This window comes from Anomaloglossus baeobatrachus, chromosome 1 (genome assembly GCF_048569485.1).
Source record: "Anomaloglossus baeobatrachus isolate aAnoBae1 chromosome 1, aAnoBae1.hap1, whole genome shotgun sequence".
Classification (NCBI taxonomy): Eukaryota; Metazoa; Chordata; class Amphibia; order Anura; family Aromobatidae; genus Anomaloglossus; species Anomaloglossus baeobatrachus.
Window position 1 is genome coordinate 776,372,388 of NC_134353.1, and position 19,830 is coordinate 776,392,217.

The following is a 19,830-nucleotide window of genomic DNA, read 5'->3' on the forward strand; positions in this document are numbered from 1 at the left end:
CACTGTACAGCCCAGCAGGGCGGCAACATGCAGTGGCAGATTTGCATGTCAACATGGTCTTGCCCATGTTGACATGAAATGACCGGAAGCAGCAAAATCACAGCAGGATCAGTCACATGACCCCTTTGAGCCTGGGGAGAGGGGCTGACAGCAGGGCAGGTAAGTGCTCACTATCTACTTACCTGCCCCAATGTAGCCCAATAGTGTAAATAATAAAAAAAAGCAAAATAAGCCGGATAACCCCTTTAAGTGAAATAGGGTTGTAAAAAGGGACATGGCTGTCAAGAGATTAGTCATTAGTCCAAGGGGATTTGAAGGTATCTTACAGCTCAGCAAGCAGGGAGCTTGAATAAGTTTGTCACTTGCAGTACACAAATACATCTCAATAAAAAGCAGCATTGTGACGACCAAATCAAGTTAACCGATATGTAATTTACAACAAGTTGAAGAAGGCAGATGAACAGCATGGAAGTACAAAATGAAAACTGCCCCCCAAAAATGAGGTGCATTTAATAAGCAATGTCATCACATTCTTTGCTCAACTTTTTTCTCATGTATCCTGCTCCCAAGAAAAAAAAAAAAAAAACAGTACTAATACATGGCCTCAACATTTGCTAAGTCCCAGCATTATTTCAGTTAAAAGGTTTCTAGGTCATGGGCATAGTCTATCTCAATGGCATCCTCAGTTTCAGCTTTCATTTCAGTGTTTTCTTCATCTAAAGATGCTAAAGCTTCATTTGTGTCACTAGCAAAGGTTTCTCTTGATGTGTCATCGTGTTCTTGAAAATTAAGACCTTTGATGGCTTCTTTCATCTTCTTCCCAAGTAAGTGATGTCTTCTCTTTTTTGCGGCTTTTTTACTCTCATATTCCTTCTGGTTTTCTACATAAAATATTTCCTTAAAGATAAAACAATATACTTTGTCATTGTCTTGTGTTAGCCGTCAGTGAATGAAAAGCATTTTCACTGATAATGATTGTAAAGCTTTCCACCCTTTATTAACATTGCAAGTCAGCTACAGTGATATACAGTTAGAGTAAGCAGATTATGGTATTATTATAGCGCCATTTATTCCATAGCGCTTTACATGTGAAAGGGGCATACATAATAGGGACAAGTAAAATAATCAAACAATACAAAACACAGACTGGTACAGGAGGAGAGAGGTCCCTGCCCGCGAGGGTTCACCGTCTACAAGGGATGGGTGAGGATACAGTAGGTGAGGGTAGGGCTGGTCGTGCGGCGCTGTATCAGCAGAGGGTTACAGCAGGTTGTAGGCTTGTCAGAAGAGGTGGGTCTTCAGGTTCCTTTTGAAGTTTGTCAAGGTAGGTGAGAGTCTGATATGTTGTAGTAGGGCATTCCAGAGTAAGGGGGAGGCGCGGGAGAAATCTTTGATGCAATGGTGGGAAGGGGAGATGAGAGGGGAGTAAAGAGGGAGATCTTGTGAGGATCGAAGGTTACGTGCAGCCAAGTTCCGGGAGACTAGGTCACAGATGTAAGGAGGAGACAGGTTGTGGATAGCTTTGTAGGTCATGGTTAGGATTTTGAACTGGAGTCGGACAATGGAAAGCCAGTGAAAGGATTGGCAAAGAGGAGAGGTCAGGGAGTAGCGGGGGGAGGGTGGGGGTGGATTAGTCCCTCTTTCAAGCCACACATCCAAGTCCTCTTCACCTACTGCCACCTCCAACTCAAAACTATTTCCCGGATTTGTACTCCTTTCCCCAGAAGCTGCAAAAACCCTAGTAAATGCCCTTATCTGGCGCCTAGATTATTGTAACCTCCTGCTATGTGGCCTCCCTTCTAACAGTCTTGCACCCCTACAATCTAGTGTAAACTATGCTGCCTGGCTAATCCACCTGTCCCTCCGCTACTCCCCGACCTCTCCTCTCTGCCAATCCCTTCACTGGCTTCCCATTGCCCAACGACTCCAGTTCAAAACACTAACCAGGACATACAAAGCTATCCACAACCTGTCTCCTCCCTACATCTGTGACCTAGTCTCCTGGTACTTACCAGCACGTAACCCTCAATCCTCACAAGATCTCATTCTCTGCTCCCCTCTCATCTCATCTCATCTCCTCTTCCCACCATTTCATCCAAGATGCCTCCCCCATATTCTGGAATGCTCTGCCACAACATATCAGACTCTCGCCTTCCTTGACAAGCTTCAAAAAACCTGAAGACCTACCTCTTCCGACAAGCCTAGAACCTGCCGTAACCCTCAGTTTGATATAACGCCGCACAACCAGCTCTACCCTAACCTACTGTATCCTCACCTCTCCCTTGTAGACTGTGAGCCCTCGCGGGCAGGGACCTCTATCGTCCTGTACCAGTCTGTGCCTTGTATTGTTTATGATTATTGCACTTGTCTCTATTATGTATACCCCTTTCAGATGTAAAGCGTCATGGAATAAATGGCGCTATAAATAATAATTAGTCGGGCAGCATAGTTTAGAATAAATTGTAGGGATGCGAGACTGTCAGAAGGGAGGCCACAGAGTAGGCAGTTGCAACAATCCAGGCGGGAAATAAGGGAATGCACTAGGGTTTTTGCAGCCAAAATACAACAAATGAGTTATTCCCATCATATTCCTGTCTCAGCCATGAAAAGCTAAGTGTCTAAACTCCAACCAATGAAAGAAAATCCACTGCACAGCGAACAATGGCTGTGCTATCCAGATTCCATAAAACCCATTCGTTACCATGGTACTAAAAGAAAAAAGAAAAAAAAAAAAAAGTGGTTCAGTACCTCAAATGGTTGGAGCCTGGAGAGAGTTAGCACTGTCACAGCCATAAGAGGCTAAAGGTGGCCCTTTAAATAGGTTCATTTACCAGAACTCCATCACATTCTAATTCTAATAGAGACCATTTTTAATTTTTCAGGATGTGAAAAAAAAAACAAACATAAAAAACAAAAAAAAAAAAAGAAATTCAACAGTTTTCTACATTTCAGATAAAGTTTCCAAGCAAGATCTAATGCTATGTCCATTTTTAGGTCTTGATTAGGTTGTAACCCGAGAATACAGGTCAGAAGTTACAGGCACAAGAGGAGCACTGTCGGTGAAAGGTGAAAAAAAGAGAATTTTGTTTACTTACCGTAAATTCTTTTTCTTATAGTTCCGTATTGGGAGACACAGACATTGGGTGTATAGCTTCTGCCTCCGGAGGACACACAAAGTACTACACTGAAAAGTGTAGCTCCTCCCTCTGAGCATATACACCCCCTGGAGAACGAGATCTAGCCAGTTTAGTGCAAAAGCTGAAGGAGAATAGCCACCCACAAGTAAAAACAGAGCAAGAACCGGAACAACCGGAGACTCTGTCCACGACAACAGCCGGTGATAACACGCGGAACAAGAAACTGCCAACAGACAACAGGGAGGGTGCTGGGTCTCCCAATACGGAACTATAAGAAAAATAATTTACGGTAAGTAAACAAAATTCTCTTTTTCTTTATCGTTCCTATGGGAGACCCAGACATTGGGACGTCTCAAAGCAGTCCATGGGTGGGAATAAACAGAAAAACTGAGAAGTAGGCGGAGCCTAACTTCACAAATGGGCGACAGCCGCCTGAAGGATGCGTCTGCCCAAGCTCGCATCTGCCGAAGCATGAGTATGCACTTGGTAGTGCTTTGAAAAGGTATGCAGGCTAGTCCAGGTGGCAGCCTGACAGACTTGCTGAGCCGTAGCCTGGTGCCTGAAAGCCCAAGAGGCACCGACAGCTCTGGTCGAGTGTGCCTTGATCCCCGGCGGGGGAGGCACCCGAGAACCCTGGTAGGCATCGGAAATGGTCGACCTAATCCAACGGGCTAAGGTCTGCTTAGAAGCAGAGAGGCCCTTACGCCGACCTGTGGTTAGCACAAAAAGAGAGGTGCACCGCCTAAGAGCAGCGGTGCGAGACACATAGATCCGGAGCGCCCGCACCAGATCCAGAGTATGCAACGCTTTTTCAAAGCGATGAACAGGAGCCGGACAAAAGGAAGGCAGGGTAATGTCTTGGTTAAGGTGGCAAGGAGAAACCACCTTAGGGAGAAAGTCCGGAGTCGGACGGAGAACCACCTTGTCTTGATGGAAATTCAAAAAAGGTGACTCCGAAGAGAGCGCAGCCAAATCAGAGACTCTCCTGAGGGAAGTTATGGCCACTAGAAAGACTACTTTCTGTGAAAGACGAAACAAGGAAACCTCCCTAAGAGGCTCAAAGGGGGGTTTCTGCAAGGCCGTGAGGACCAAATTGAGGTCCCAGGGATCCAAGGGCCGCCGGTAAGGCGGAATGATGTGAGACGCGCCCTGCATGAAGGTGCGGATCTGAGCCAGCCGGGCGATACGCCGCTGGAACAACACTGACAGAGCCGAGACTTGTCCCTTGAGAGAGTTGAGGGACAGTCCCAGCTGCAGACCGGACTGTAGAAAGGACAGAAGGGTCGGCAAGGAAAAAGGCCAAGGAGGATGTCCGGAAGAGCGACACCAGGACAGGAAAATTTTCCAAGTTCTGTGATAGATCTTGGCTGAGGAAGACTTCCGGGCCCGAGTCATAGTGGAAATGACTTCAGGAGGAATACCAGAAGCCGTCAAGATCCAGGACTCAAGAGCCACGCCGTCAATCTGAGAGCCGCAAAATTCTGGCGGAAAAACGGACCTTGTGAGAGAAGGTCTGGACGGTCCGGAAGGTGCCACGGCACCTCTACGGACAGATGGAGCAGGTCTGGATACCAAGCTCGCCTGGGCCAGTCCGGAGCAATGAGTATGACCCGACGGCCCTCCATTCTGATCTTGCGCAGGACTCTGGGCAAGAGAGCTAGAGGGGGAAACACGTAGGACAGACGAAACTGGGACCAGTCCTGAACCAGAGCGTCCGCTGCGAAGGCCTGAGGATCGTGAGAGCGAGCCACGTAAAATCGGAACCTTGTTGTTGTGGCGGGATGCCATTAGGTCCACGTCCGGAGTGCCCCACTTGCAGCAGATTGACTGAAACACTGCCGGATGCAGGGACCACTCGCCACTGTCCACGGTTTGACGGCTGAGATAATCTGCCTCCCAGTTTTCCACGCCTGGGATGTGGACTGCGGATATGGTGGACTTGGAGTCCTCCGTCCATTGAAGGATGCGTTGTACCTCCAACATTGCCAGGCGGCTGCGTGTCCCGCCCTGGTGATTGATGTAGGCAACCGCTGTCGCGTTGTCTGACTGGACTCGGATGTGTTTGCCCGCCAATAGGTGGTGAAAAGCTAGGAGAGCCAGGAGCACGGCTCTGGTTTCCAGCACATTGATCGAGAGGGCTGACTCGGACGGAGTCCAAGTGCCCTGAGCTCGGTGGTGGAGACATACCGCTCCCCAGCCGGATAGACTGGCATCCGTGGTGAGGATCACCCAGGACGGAGCCAGGAAGGAGCGTCCCTGAGACAGAGAGAGGGGCCGAAGCCACCACCGAAGAGAGCTCCTGGTCTGTGGCGACAGAGCCACTAACCTGTGCAAGGAGGAAGGCTGCTTGTCCCAACAGCGGAGAATGTCCAGCTGCAGAGGACGCAGATGGAACTGGGCAAAGGGAACAGCCTCCATTGACGCCACCATCTGACCCAGCACCTGCATCAGGTGCCTGATGGAATAACGGCGGGGTCTCAGCAGAGAGCGCACCGCTAACTGGAGGGACTGCTGTTTGATCAAGGGCAACTTCACAAGTGCCGGCAGAGTCTCGAACTGCATCCCTAGGTACGTGAGCCTCTGGGTCGGAGTCAGAGTGGATTTGGGAAGATTGACCAGCCACCCGAATTGGGCTAGAGTGGCGAGAGTGAGCGAGACACTCCGCTGACAGTCTGCGCTAGATGAAGCCTTGACTAGAAGGTCATCCAGGTAAGGAATCACTGCCAACCCCTGGAGGTGCAGAACCGCAATTACTGCTGCCATGACCTTGGTGAATACCCGAGGGGCCGTGGCTAACCCGAAGGGGAGAGCCACGAATTGGAAATGATCCTCTCCGATTGCAAAACGTAGCCAACGCTGGTGAGAAACTGCAATTGGCACGTGCAGATAGGCATCTCTGATGTCGATGGATGCCAGGAAATCCCCTTGGGTCATTGAGGCAATGACTGACCGCAGAGATTCCATGCGAAAATGCCGCACCTGAACATGCTTGTTGAGAAGCTTGAGATCCAGGATGGGCCGGAAGGAACCGTCCTTTTTGGGGACTAGGAAGAGATTTGAGTAGAAACCTCTGAACCGTTCCCAGGCGGGAACCGGTACAATTACTCCGTTGGCCTGCAAGGATGCCACGGCCTGAGCGAAGGCGGCGGCCTTGGAACAGGGGGGAGTTGACAGAAAAAAATCTGTTTGGCGGGCTGGAAGAGAATTCTATCCTGTAGCCGTGGGAGATGACATCCCGCACCCACTGATCGGAGACGTGTTGAAACCAATCGTCGCCAAAGTGGGAGAGCCTGCCACCGACTAAAGACGTTGCTGGCGCGGACAGATAGTCAAGAGGAGGCTGCCTTAGTGGCAGCAGCTCCTGCGGTCTTCTGTGGACGCGCCTTTGTGCGCCAGTTGGATTTTTGGTCCTTGGCTGAGTTAGTGGACGAGGCCGAGGGCTTAGAGGACGACCAGTTGGAGGAACGAAAGGAACGAAACCTCGACTGGTTCCTACCCTGGACAGGTTTCCTGGTTTTGGTTTGTGGCATGGAAGTACTCTTCCCGCCAGTAGCTTCCTTAATAATTTCATCCAGTTGTTCACCGAACAGCCTGGACCCAGCAAAAGGGAGTCCAGCAAGGTACTTCTTTGAAGAAGCATCTGCCTTCCACTCTCGAAGCCACAAGATCCTGCGGATAGCGAGGGAATTAGCCGAAGCCACCGCAGTGCGGTGAGAAGCCTCCAGCATGGCAGACATGGCATAGGATGAAAAAGCTGAAGCTTGGGAAGTTAAGGTAACCAGTTCGGGCATAGATTCCCTGGCGAGGGAATGCATCTCCTCTAGAGAAGCAGAGATGGCTTTGAGAGCCCACACTGCTGCAAAAGATGGGGAGAACGAGGCCCCTGCTGCCTCATATACAGATTTGGCCAGAAGGTCAACCTGGCGGTCAGTGGAATCCTTAAGAGAGGTGCCATCAGCCACTGATACAACAGTCCGGGCTGAGAGTCTAGACACCGGGGGGTCTACCTTTGGTGAATGAGCCCACTCCTTGACCACCTCAGGTGGAAAAGGAAAATGGTCATCAGAACCACGCTTTGGGAAGCGTTTGTCAGGACAGGCCCTAAGCTTGGTCACAGCGGCCTGAAAACTGGAGTGGTTAAAGAATACACTCTTTGTCCTCTTAGGCAAGGTAAACTGGTGCTTTTCTGCCAGAGAGGGTTGCTCCTCTGATACTGGCGGATTGAGGTCCAGTACCGAATTAATGGACGCAATCAAATCACTAACATCTGAGTCACCTTCGGACAGATCAATGGGGCACATGGAGGTAGCCTCCGAGCCCCCTGTAAAGGCATCCTCCCCGTCCGGCGAGTCAGCTTCAGAAGCAGAGCCGCGAGACGAGGAAGGGGAGGGAGCCCTACGTCTCCTCTTAGGAGGACGGGGTCTGGGACCAGATGAAGAATCCTCTGTGAGCTCCGCTGAGAGAGCCCTAGCAGCAGAGGCGCCCTGAGAAGGGGGCTGATGCATGTTCAGCAAAGTCCGGGACAGCTTTCCCATGGAGTCGGCAAAAGACTGGGAGATTGACCTAGAGAAGGATTCTACCCAAGCCGGGGGTTCAGCCACCGGAGCCGGAGCAGCCGGACGGACCACTGTGGGTGCGATTCCAGGCTGAGGCATTGTCAGGTTAGAACAGGCATCACAATGTGGATATGTGCTCGGTTCAGGCAGCACGAGCTTACATGCAGTGCATACCGAGTACAGCCTTGCTCCTCGTGTGAGACATGCTGCTGGAGTGGGGGCTCTGAGCCAGAATGACCCCCAGAGAGTATATAAGAAGATTCACAACCGGAGGTTGTGGCTTACCAGACCGTTTGTGTGCCCTCCAGATCTCACAGCCCGGACCCCCAAGCAGCTTAGCAGGGATGCTGCAGCCAGCGCTGATCGCAGAAAAAAACGCTGATAAAATGGCGCCGGAGCGAGGAGAGGGGGCAGGACCTGCTCTGAGCGCGGGATCTGGAGGGCCAAGGAGACTTACAGGGGAGGGGACATGTACTCAGAGAGGAGTGTCCCTCCCCTGTGCCGAACGGCCGCTGGGCGGAGCCGCACTGTCCCTCTGCATGATTGACATGCGAGGGCAGTGAAATCGAGAGTAGGCCTCCGGCGAAGCCGGGGCCTAAATTTGAGCGATGGTGCCTGCGCGCCGGCCGCATCGGCGCGGTTCTCAGGCGACAGCAAGAGAACCGGCCGGAAATGTCAGAAAAGTTACACAGCACACTCTCCCACCATAATAAAGTACAGGGACCCCCAGAATATAAACGTCTCAGGTACTTAGCTTGCTGAGACGCAGGGTTCCAAGTCCCTGGGGATGAGTGCTCCGTCCAGCAGGATCCTGAAGGGTTGCGGATGGAGACCGGTCTCCTGCAAAGCATGGAGAACCGTGCTGGCTCCCACTTCAAGCCAGAGCCCGAGGGATGGTGAAGGAGCGCGGCATGCAACCTTAACAGCACCGCCGACACAGTGGGGTGAGAAGGGACATGCCGGGAGTCCAGGCTTGGACCCGCTTTTCTTCAAACTCTTTCCAAAAATGAAAAATGAAAAATCAGATGAGAATGCATGTGTGGATGTATGCCTCCTGAACACAAAGCAATGAACTGGCTAGATCTCGTTCTCCAGGGGGTGTATAAGCTCAGAGGGAGGAGCTTTTTAGTGTAGTACTTTGTGTGTCCTCCGGAGGCAGAAGCTATACACCCAATGTCTGGGTCTCCCATAGGAACGATAAAGAAATGACTAGATGACAGGGAGTTTAGATTTAAAGCGCCAGCCCAGCACTGACAAAAAATAAATAAAAATGAAGTGATACTTTAACATGAATTAGGTCTAATCAAGAAAATCAACAGTTTATAAAATGAATATAATTTATTTAATCTGTATTCGTACAGTACCTCTGCATGTATATTGAATAAAATAATACTGACAAGTAATTTTTAATGTACAATGAACGCAGTAAGAATAAAAGTCATAACTCAATAGTTTCATCATTACGACCCAACTGAAATTTTGTTTTCCTAGCACATTATATTGGGTGGGGGGGGGGGGAATAAGGAGCGTAATACATTGTATGGCTTCCACCACCATTATTCTCATTGCTCATACCTTTACTTGATCAGATGTAATACTTGGTGTGCTTTTTAGGAGATTTAAATAAACACCGCCGGGAGTCCTCCTTCTGGTTCCATTCTGCAAGTAAAACAATTGCATTTATAAGGAAATGTGGATGCACAAGTTGGCACGCAGATGTGAAATATGACATGCTGGCTGCCTGCACTAAGTTAACAGATTCTCAGAGAGGTAGCATCAGGAAACCAGCATGTTGTATTATAGCCAGGTCTTTAATGGGGGGGAAAAAAATGGAAGAAAAGAAAAAAAAAAAAGAAGACCATGGCACTCAGAGTAATGGTGAAAGGTAGCTGAAAAAAAATGTTCTAGCCATATGTAACAACTTATATTGAGAAGAAATTTGCTTTGGTTAAACAAGCTCCAAGCCTACTATCACCCATGTGACCTTGTACATGAACCAACCTTCAGAAGGACTTACATAGGGCTGCCCATGCTCATTATGTCTATTCAGGGGGATTTGGAGCGCATACCACTATAATCAATTAATAGTAATTATCAAAGAAATTTGGAATGTGTGCGCATTCACGTACATGCCTGCGTTACACACGCACACATATCTAGAACTACTGATTATTATAAGTATCCATAGCTTTCTGCTACTAGTATTTTTGTAACATTGTTAGTTAGGTCCCAAGTATGGGGTAACAATCGGATATGTAACCAGTGACACATTCAACAATATCGATGTGAAATTCAATTTTTTATTTCCCTACAATAAAGCAGAAATACATTTAAAATGCAGAACACACTGGACTTGAAAGGCTTTGGAGTACATGAAAACCTTTGCGGAAATAAAAAAAAAAAAAAAAAAAAAAAAAAAAACAACTTACCATGATAAAAAGTCCACCATTTTGTTCTACATCTGCAGTTTCCATAAGGAGCTCGATCGCCTTCTTTGTACCAATAGTTTTTACAACTCGCTCAATCAGATCTTTCTTGGGCTCGTGAAGTCTAAACAGGATTGAAGAAAAACAAGATAACAAAACTGTTCTATTTAGCCGAATTGAAAAAGTAGGATGGCTTGGTATCAAACTTCGGTTTACTAAGACATCTGAATAACTTTAAAGGGGGTTGTGCACTACTAGGACAATTCCTTGGGATTTCACTTGTTTAACCCAGTTAAAATAAAAAGACCCTGGACTCACTTCCCACTCTTGTGCCGTTTTAGCGTTGTCGGTAATCGTGGTTCATGGCTCACGTGACATTGTAACAAGTAAGACCCGCATACAATCACTGTCCCTTTTCTTGCCACGCCTTTGAACCAAATCAGCAATAAACAGGAAGCGAATGGCAGCAGCATCGTCACTTCCTTTTGATTGACTCAGTTGGGCGAAGGCGGGGAGAGGGCAGTGGTGATTGAACATGGGGGCCCCAATGACGTCGCAATGTCATGCGAGCCCTGAACCACGATTACCGACAGCACTGGAACTGGTGCCAGGACGGAAGGTGAGTACAGGACCTTTTTTTAAATGGGAGAAACAATTGGAATAAGAAGGGGATGTCCTAGTAATGGATAATTCCTTTAACCCCTTAATGACCACGGGCAGCAATCTTACATCCGAAGCAGTCATAGCCTAATCCCCCCGGCTGCTTCCGGCAGCCAGCAGGGATCCGTGCATGTCAGCTGATTTGTAAAGCTGACATGTGTGCCTCGCAGGCACAAGTTAAATCGCATTCCGCCAGAGCTAGTTAACCCCTTAAATGGCACTGTAAAAATGTGACAGACATTTAAATCCCCAGCGCGGTAGATCTGTACTCACCGGCCTCCATTGGCGTTGCAGTCTCGTGATCACTGTGAGCCGATGGTTGTCATGGTAGCATGTGATGACTCCTGTAGCTACCATGTGTCACTTCCTCTTTCACATGGGCAGCTGTTGCCAGAGACAAGAGGTGAGTTTTTCTGCTGATCTCAGCTGACATCAAACCCAGAGGATTGTGATATCACGGCGTCTAACAGATACCCAACATCACTAACCTAGTGATTAATACAAAAAAAAAAAAAAAAAAATGTATTTGGAAAAAACCACTTTCCAACACATTTCCTCTTTGACCAAATTATTGAAAAGAAAAAAAATCCGGTCCAATGCAATCCATTTCGGAGGTCCCACGGCGACTCTGGATCTTCTAGAAAATAGGGGCACGCTCAGGGAATGCTTCCCCAATTTCTGGAAGTAAAGGCTCTCCATGTGAGCACTGTGGGTGCAGTGACCTGAGAATACTGCACACACACTACCCTGGTCCAACCGAGGGTAGAGTGACCTGCAGTACCCTCGTTCCAGAATATGGGGGGGGGGGGGAAGAGGGCGGCACACTCAGTGAACGTATCCCACGGGAACTCCATGTGAGAAGTGTGACTGCAGTGACCTGAGATAACTGCACTCACACTCTCCAGGTCCACAGCACAGCAGTGTGAGTGCAGTAAGCGCCGTGTGATTGAGTGCAGAGCCCGCTAAGAGCCGCTGTCTGCGCATGTGGCCAGCATTTCTTCTAATGACAAGGAGAAGGTGGGGTGATTGACGCTGCAAGAGGTACCGATTGGACCGGGGATGACCATTCTGCCTCATCTAACATGTCAGATGAGACAAAAATCGGACGAGGACGTGTGCACCACATGTGTGGCGGTCAATTTAGAATTTAGGCAATCGTGAGAGGGAGGTGGACCGAGGTGGGGGCAACTTTGCCACACTGGGGGAGATTTATCTCCCATCTAACATGTTTGATCATGCCAGATTACATTTTCTGCATTGTGATCATGATTCTCCAGTGTGTCCCGGTAATCACGTGACTGGAAAAAAACGGCCAGAATTGTGATCTCCAAGGTCTCAGCTACTCCCGGTAGCTGAAAAAACTGAGATTTTCCGATGTGGGGCGGGGGGGGTCGTGTTTCTGGGGCTCGGGCACAATTTACTTTTTTCTGCCTGCCGTTCATAAATGGCAGATCAAAATAAGTACCCTTTTCTGCCGCCGTTTATCTCCGCTAGGCTGTCATAATGGGGATAATCTGCATCACTCCCTCCACCCTTAACTCCACTCCATAAGAACAACAGAAACACTGACTGAAAATCAGCCATGTGCGCACACCACCTTAGAACACAAGACCCAAGATGAGAATGAGAACACGCATGGCTGACATTATATCACTTTGTCACAGCTTAACGTCTTACATTTGGAGAATACACGAAAGGTGAAGAACATGGATTTTCCAGATTTTTAGACAGTCAAAGGATTTAGAACTAAATTATTCTGAATAAAATCCTGAGAACTGACCTGTACACTATCTCATCGGCTACCTTGTCTTGTGGATCAGCCTCAGTTATTTCATATCGACCTTTGTAGTCCATTTCTACCTTTTCACCTAATCTTTCCTTCACAGGTCGCTTCCTCTTTAGATGCCCATTTTCTTCCTTTGCTCCGTGCTCCTTATCTTCATTCATATACTCCTCCAATTCTTTGTCCAAGCTCAACTTTTCCTGTTCACTTGACTTTGCCATAATCTTTTTGGCTAGCACATAATTATAAGTCTCTGACTGCCTACTCATATCTATTAAGCCATCCATGTCCATGACCCCAAGTTCCTTTGCCACGTCCTCTTGGGTTTGTTCTTGCAGCACTGCCCCCCAGATGTTATTTTTTGGCTGCTTGTTTTGACCAGGAAACACGAGCTGGGTTGGTTTGGAGACATTACGGGGAGGGTTGGAGGTCTTCTGGCGCTTAAACTTCCATGGAGAACCATCATCCTCATCAGAGTCACTTGCGCTATTATCACTAGAATCAACATTTTTTATATTTCTATAAGGGATACTGGTTGGAAGTGCAGTGTTACTCCTGTAGCCTTTATTGTCACTGTCAACATTGAATTTCTGTGAAAATAGAAAACAATTTTTTTACAAAAACTATAAAAATAAACTGCAAAGAATTATAAACATGACATTACATAATACACGGCCTGAAATGCAGTAGATCTATAGCAAATATCGAGCACATAATCAGATTTTCACTGTGGTTTTATATGTATGTGCTATAATCTTCCAAAAATCACATCATAAAAGATGGGATAACATTGATGGACAAGAGATGTCACTTCCGATTACATTGTGTCATAACGACAGAAGTCACTGTGCATACCACAGATATAGCTTTATTCTGGTCACTTTTCTGCCACAGCACATACATCCAGACGTCACTCAAAATAAACTTTGTTTTCCAGATATTATCATGAGGTTCACTAGCGAGTGGTGCCAAGGTGAGGGACAAGCACTGGTGATCAGCCGAAACTGTACACCGCCTGACAGGCCATATACAGGGAATAAACCAGACCACTCAGACCTCCAATATTAATGGCCTATCCCTATGATACATACAGTACGTCTGGCCAGCAATAGAACTAATTACTTGCTGTTCATGGGGGTGTCAGACTCCCACCAAATGGATATTGATGATCAATAATACTGGAAACCTGGAGAACCCCTTTTAAAACTGCGAACCCTTCAGAGTTGTCACCTAACTGCTTTGCTTCTTCATTTTTTCCCTCAATAGTGCACAACACAGACGACCATTAGGCTACAAGCGAACGCTGCATCTTTTTGTGTTCACAAACTGCACGTTGTCAGAGAGCCTGGAAATGTCACAAAAAATGCTTGTAATTGTAGGTGCGTTTTTGCTGCGTTTTCGATGCGTTTTTCACAACATGCGTTTTTGTGACAAATGTTGACAAGAACGCAGGCAGAATGAACGTGCTGAATTTTTTTTGTCACAAACTTTTGACAAATAAAACGCTGTCAAATAACTTGCAACGTGCGAATAGCAAATCTGACTTCTCATAGACTTTGCTGGGAAGTAAAAGGTCAGAAAGTTCTGGTAACAAAACCGCAGCCAAAAATGCAGCAAAAAATGCAGCGTGCGCATGTGGCCTAATAGGGCAAGAAGACAATAATGGCGTAAGACAAGGAGGGTGAAATAAGATCCTGGATTGATATTGTACACATGCACGTCTCTACAATATGGGCCGTAGTCTCCCTACTGTGCCAATATATACACATACATTATGTCAGAAATCTTTCCTCTTGCTGTATTAACCCCTTCACGACCTTGGACGGATCTATCCGTCCAGGATCGTGTCCCGTTAAGCCCGGCCCCCTGCCGCGGGCAGGCGGCGTGGATCGGCACACATATCAGCTGTTTTCAACAGCTGACATGTGTGCCTGCTAGCCGCGGGTGGAATCGCTTCCACCCGCGGCCATTAACCCCTTAAATCTTGCTGCCAAAGTCTGGCAGCAAGATTTAAATGCGCGCGGCCATGTTTGTTACTCACCGCCGCCCCCACCGGAAGTCACGTGTGTTATCACGTGACTATCGGTGGTTGCCATCGTAGCACAGGGTCATGTGATGACGCCTGCTGCTACGATGTTTCACTTTCATTTTCCCTCGGCCGAGAGCAGAGGGAAAACCAAAGTGACTGAATCTGCTGATTACAGCGGTATAGCTGTGATCAGCAGATAGCGATCAGCAATCGGATTGCTGATCGCTATAGCCCCCTAGGGGGACTAGTAAAATAAAAAAAAAAGTAAAAAAAAAAGTTTTAAAAAATAAAAAAAAAAACAAAAAACCTAAAAGTTCAAATCACCCCCCTTTCCCCCCATTGAAAATTAAAGGGTTAAAAAATAAATAAATATACACATTTGGTATCGCCGCGTTCAGAAATGCCCGATCAAAATATAAAATCAATTAATCTGATTGGTAAACGGCGTAGTCGCAAAAAAATTACAAACGCCAAAATTACGTTTTTTGGTCGCCGCAAGTTTTACGCAAAATGCAATAACAGGCGATCAAAACGTAGCATCTGCGCAAAAATGGTACCATTATAAACGTCAGCTCGAGACACAAAAAATAAGCCATCACTGAGCCATAGATCCTTAAAAATAAGAACGCTACGTGTTTTGGAAAATGGCGCAAAACGTGCGCCACTTTTATTGGACAAACTTGTGAATTTTTTTTAACCCCTTAGATACAAGTAAACCTATACATGTTTGGTGTCTACAAACTCGCACCGACCTGAGGCATCACATAGATACCTCAGTTTTACCATATAGTGAACACAGTGAATAAAATATCCCAAAAACTATTGTACGATCACACTTTTTTTGCAATTTTTCCGCACTTGGAATTTTTTTGCCGTTTTCCAGTACACTATATGGTAAAACTTATGGTTTCATTTAAAAGTACAACTCGTCCTGCAAAAAACAAGCCCTCATATGGCAAGATTGATGGAAAAATAAAAATATTACGCCTCTCAGAAGAAGGGGAGCAAAAAACAAAAACGCAAAAACGGAAAGTGCCCGGGGGCTGAAGGGGTTAATATCCATACTAAAGAGGACCTGTCATTTGCTAAAAATTATTTAAAATTCACTGTAAACATCCCTGAGCTCCGCAGATTCTAATGCATCTTTGTCATTGCTGAGTCATATTACTTGAAGCACAGTATGTGAAATCTCTGCTTGTAGTCTTCTCTGGGGGCGGTCACCTCTCCTCCAGACACTGCCAATCACAGCTCGGCTGAGACAGGCTATGTCAGCTGCTGAGCTGTGATTGGCAGCGTCTGGAGGGGAGGTGACCGCCCCCAGAGAAGACTACAAGCAGAGATTTCACATACTGCGCTTCAGAGGAAGCAAAACCAAGGACTCTACAATGGAGCAATGCAGTGTAAAAGGGGGCTCTGATTTTTACAAAGGGATTTCATTTTTTTGGGACAGGTCCTCCAAGTTCATGTCAGTATCCAGGGCAGCACTGGAAATGAGCAGATTCAACTCCTCAGAGATTTAAGGGTCCGGTGTAGTCATGGCTTCCAGATACCGTATAAAAGGTGGCTCTGGAGCTGTATACTAGCCCCACAGTATGCCCTGTGTGGATCAGGGTGTGAGGGAAAGGTTACCCACCGAAGAGAAGCCACTGAGGGGGACCCACATATAACACTGCTGCCCGCAGAGGACCCCAGAGTGCCCCTATACAGATGGCTCCAACACAGCAGTATCATTCTGTATATATGACACTAATGCTGCACAGAGAGCAGGCGCGCGCGCACATATGTATATATACATATAGACATATAGACACACACACACACACACACACACACACACACACACACACACACACACACACACACACACACACACGGACGTGTCCGCTCTGCAGCCAAGGCGCAGGGCTGACAAGACAGCGTGCGGGGCAGACGAGTAACTGCCCATAGTAACCAGATCTGTCATTTCATTGGACGAGAGAAAGATACAAGATGACATAAGTGATCCGATTGGTCGCCCTGGGCCGCTCTAGTACTCACCATAAAACGTGTAGCCAGAGCACTGCTGCACCATAAGTCCCAGCACGGCCCCGCCGCTGAGGACATACATGCAGCTCGCCGGATATCACCACATGGCTTCGTCACTTACCGGCTCTGCAGCTTTCTCTGCCGGTTTGGACACCTTCATGTCGGTGTCGGAGCCACTGAGCTCTCCGTCTTCCAGTTCTTCATCCTCCATCATTCCCCGGGTGCTCTCCTGCGCCATGACACTCGGCTGAGGCGGAATGACGTCACACTGCAGCGAGGCGGAGAGCGCGCCACTTCCGGAAGAGAGAAAGGCGGGAAATCCGCCATAGAGACTGTGTGCTCTGCTATATGAGGCTGTCATTATGGCGGCTGGAGTCTCAGTGTCAGTGTGAGGGCCATCAGGCGGGAGTCACACGAAGGGGGATTTACTGTCAGAGTAGACATCTGTGTGGGAATGTGTCATTAACCCCTTAAGAATGGAGCCTTACTATTTTCTAAAACTAATCAGCGTTGATGTGTCATCGTAATTACTCTTGAACGCTTCACTATAGCCCAGTGATTCTGAGATGGTTTGTTTGTGAGTGATGAGCGAGTACTAAAAAGCTCGAGGCTCGGGCCGAGCATCCCAAGATACTCATGTACTCGGCCCGAGCACCGAGCCCAATGTTATCCTATGGGAGACCCGAGTATTTTTATGAAATGACCCCCGGCAGCATGTAAAAACCCTAAAAATGTCACAAAAGTCTCAGAAGAGTGCTCAAATGACATGGCAACAGCATGGGGAAGACCCCTTGAAGCATTTATCACTCAGAAGTCACAGCTGTGAACAATTTTGTCCGCGTTTTACGCCATTTTTACGGACTCACCAGAAAACCTTCCAAAATGAATTTTCATGGCGGAAATGTTAAGGGCACATACCCAATAGTGAGATAGAGCTGGTGTATGTTACTTTTGGAGATTACATGAAAGATTTTACGTGAAAACATTGTGTGGCACTTCGATGTCCCTGAGAAGAGACGTACATGAAGGCCTCTTGAGTCTAATGTGTCCATTTTGAGGAAGTGGGTCTATTGTAGTATAGCCCTTTGGCAGGGCAGCCAAAAATTGGGAGGCTCCACATTGTCCCTGGATAGAGACGTGCATGAGGGCCTGTAACCCTGAAGTGCCCATTGTAAGGAAATGGGTCTATTGTAGTATAGCCCTTTGGCATGGCAGCCAAAAATTGGGAGGCTCCACGTTGTCCCTGGATAGAGACGTGCATGAGGGCCTGTAAACCTGAAGTGTCCATTGTCAGGAAGTGGGTCTATTGTAGTATAGCCCTTAGGCAGGGCAGCCAAAAATTGGGAGGCTCCACATTGTCCCTGGATAGAGAAGTGCATGAGGGCCTGTAAACCTGAAGTGTCCATTGTCAGGAAGTGGGTCTATTGTAGTATAGCCCTTAGGCAGGCCAGCCAAAAATTGGGAGGCTCCACATTGTCCCTGGATAGAGACGTGCATGAGGGCCTGTAAACCTGAAGTGTCCATTGTCAGGAAGTGGGTCTATTGTAGTATAGCCCTTAGGCAGGGCAGCCAAACATTGGGAGGCTCCACATTGTCCCTGGATAGAGACGTGCATGAGGGCCTGTAAACCTGAAGTGTCCATTGTCAGGAAGTGGGTCTATTGTAGTATAGCCCTTAGGCAGGGCAGCCAAAAATTGGGAGGCTCCACATTGTCCCTGGATAGAGACGTGCATGAGGGCCTCAAAACATTGTTCCCATTGCAAAGGAGCGGGTCTCCTGTCGTTGTAATGTCCATTCTGAAAGAATGGGCGAAAAAATTTACCACTGGGGGTATACCTGAAACAAAGGCCTAACTATTGTAACGGTCATCATGGTGGCGCATGAGGAGAAGGAGGAGCAGTCCAGCGATTATCCAAAGTCCAGAAGTGTGTACCCATGGGTGAGTGGAGGTACATGGCAAATTCCCGTTACAAACTTTAAATTCCGCTCTCATTTGCTGGTGGTGTGGTGAAGTCTGGCCCAATCCAACCCTTGTTCATCTTGATCAGAGTCAGCCTGTCAGCATTTTCAGTTGACAGGCGGGTGCGTTTATCTGTAATGATTCCACCTGCGGCACTAAAAACACGCTCTGACAAAACGCTAGCGGCAGGGCAGGCCAGGACTTCCAAGGCGTAGAGAGCCAATTCATGCCACGTGTCCACCTTGGATACCCAATAATTGTAAGGCACAGAGGAATGTCGGAGTACAGTTGTTCGATCTGCAAGGTACTCCTTGAGCATCTGGGCAAACTTAGGATTTCTTGTGGCACTACCCCGCACCTCAGGGGCTGTGGTACGTGAGGGGCTGAGAAAACTGTCCCACATCTTAAAGACTGTTCCCCTACCTCTGGCGGATTGGACTTGTGCCCCTCTCGGCTGTACGCCTTGGTTGTCCACTGATTCCTGACCTATGCCGCTAGCGTTTTGTGAGGGGGATGCTTTGCCTACTTCCGTGACTATGGCCTTCCGGAACTGCCGCATTTTGGCTGACCTCTCCGCCTCGGGAATAAGAGACATAAAGTTCTCCTTGTAGCGTGGGTCTAACAGTGTTACCAACCAGTAATGATTGTCGGCCAAGATGTTAACGCGAGGGTCACGAGACAGGCAGCTTACCATAAAGTCAGCCATGTGCGCCAGACTCTTAACAGCCAGTACTTCAGTATCGTGACCAACACGATGACTGAACATGCTGTCCTCCTCCTCCTCCTCCTCATCTACCCTGTCCTCTGGCCAGCCACGCTGAACTGAGGATATGACTGGTGTGCATGTCATATCCTCAATTTGGCCGGAGAGTTGCTCCATGTCTTCATCCTCCTCCTCCTCGTCATAGTCCTCCACTGCACGTTGTGATGAGACGAGGCTGGGCTGTGTGTTATCACCCACACCCACTACTGTTTCTTGCTCCAACTCATCGCGCTCCGACTGCAATGCATCATGTTTGTTTTTGAGCAGAGACCGTTTTAGAAGGCAGAGAAGCGGTATGGTGACGCTAATAATGGCGTCATCAGCACTCACCATCTTGGTGAAGTCCTCAAAGTTTTGGAGGATGGTACATAGGTCGGACATCCATCTCCACTCCTCAGGTGTTATGTGTGGAGTTTGACCCATTTCCCGACGGCTTAGGTGATGCAGGTACTCAACAACTGCCCTCTTCTGCTCACATATCCTGACCAACA

At 47.8% G+C, this 19,830-nt stretch overlaps 1 protein-coding gene across 1 annotated transcript; it reads right to left on the bottom strand.

The window, feature by feature from the left end:
- Positions 1–412: 412 nt before the first annotated feature.
- PHAX (phosphorylated adaptor for RNA export) lies at positions 413–16,880 on the bottom strand. The gene is made up of 5 exons (XM_075324842.1): positions 16,738–16,880; positions 12,560–13,152; positions 10,123–10,243; positions 9,269–9,352; positions 413–897 (listed from the first exon to the last, which is right to left on the bottom strand). Exons 1-5 carry the CDS (start codon positions 16,852–16,854, stop codon positions 637–639), a joined length of 1,176 nt encoding a protein of 391 aa, XP_075180957.1. The 5' UTR covers positions 16,855–16,880; the 3' UTR covers positions 413–636.
- Positions 16,881–19,830: the final 2,950 nt, after the last annotated feature.

Coding starts and splice junctions, on each gene's coding strand:
- PHAX (XM_075324842.1), bottom strand. CDS start 16,854: ATGGCGCAGGAGAGCACCCGGGGAATGATGGAGGATGAAGAACTGGAA. Junction 13,153..16,737: donor CAGAGAAAGCTGCAGAGCCG/GTAAGTGACGAA, acceptor CTATTTTCACAG/AAATTCAATGTTGACAGTGA. Junction 898..9,268: donor TTACATCTGATCAAGTAAAG/GTATGAGCAATG, acceptor TTTATCTTTAAG/GAAATATTTTATGTAGAAAA.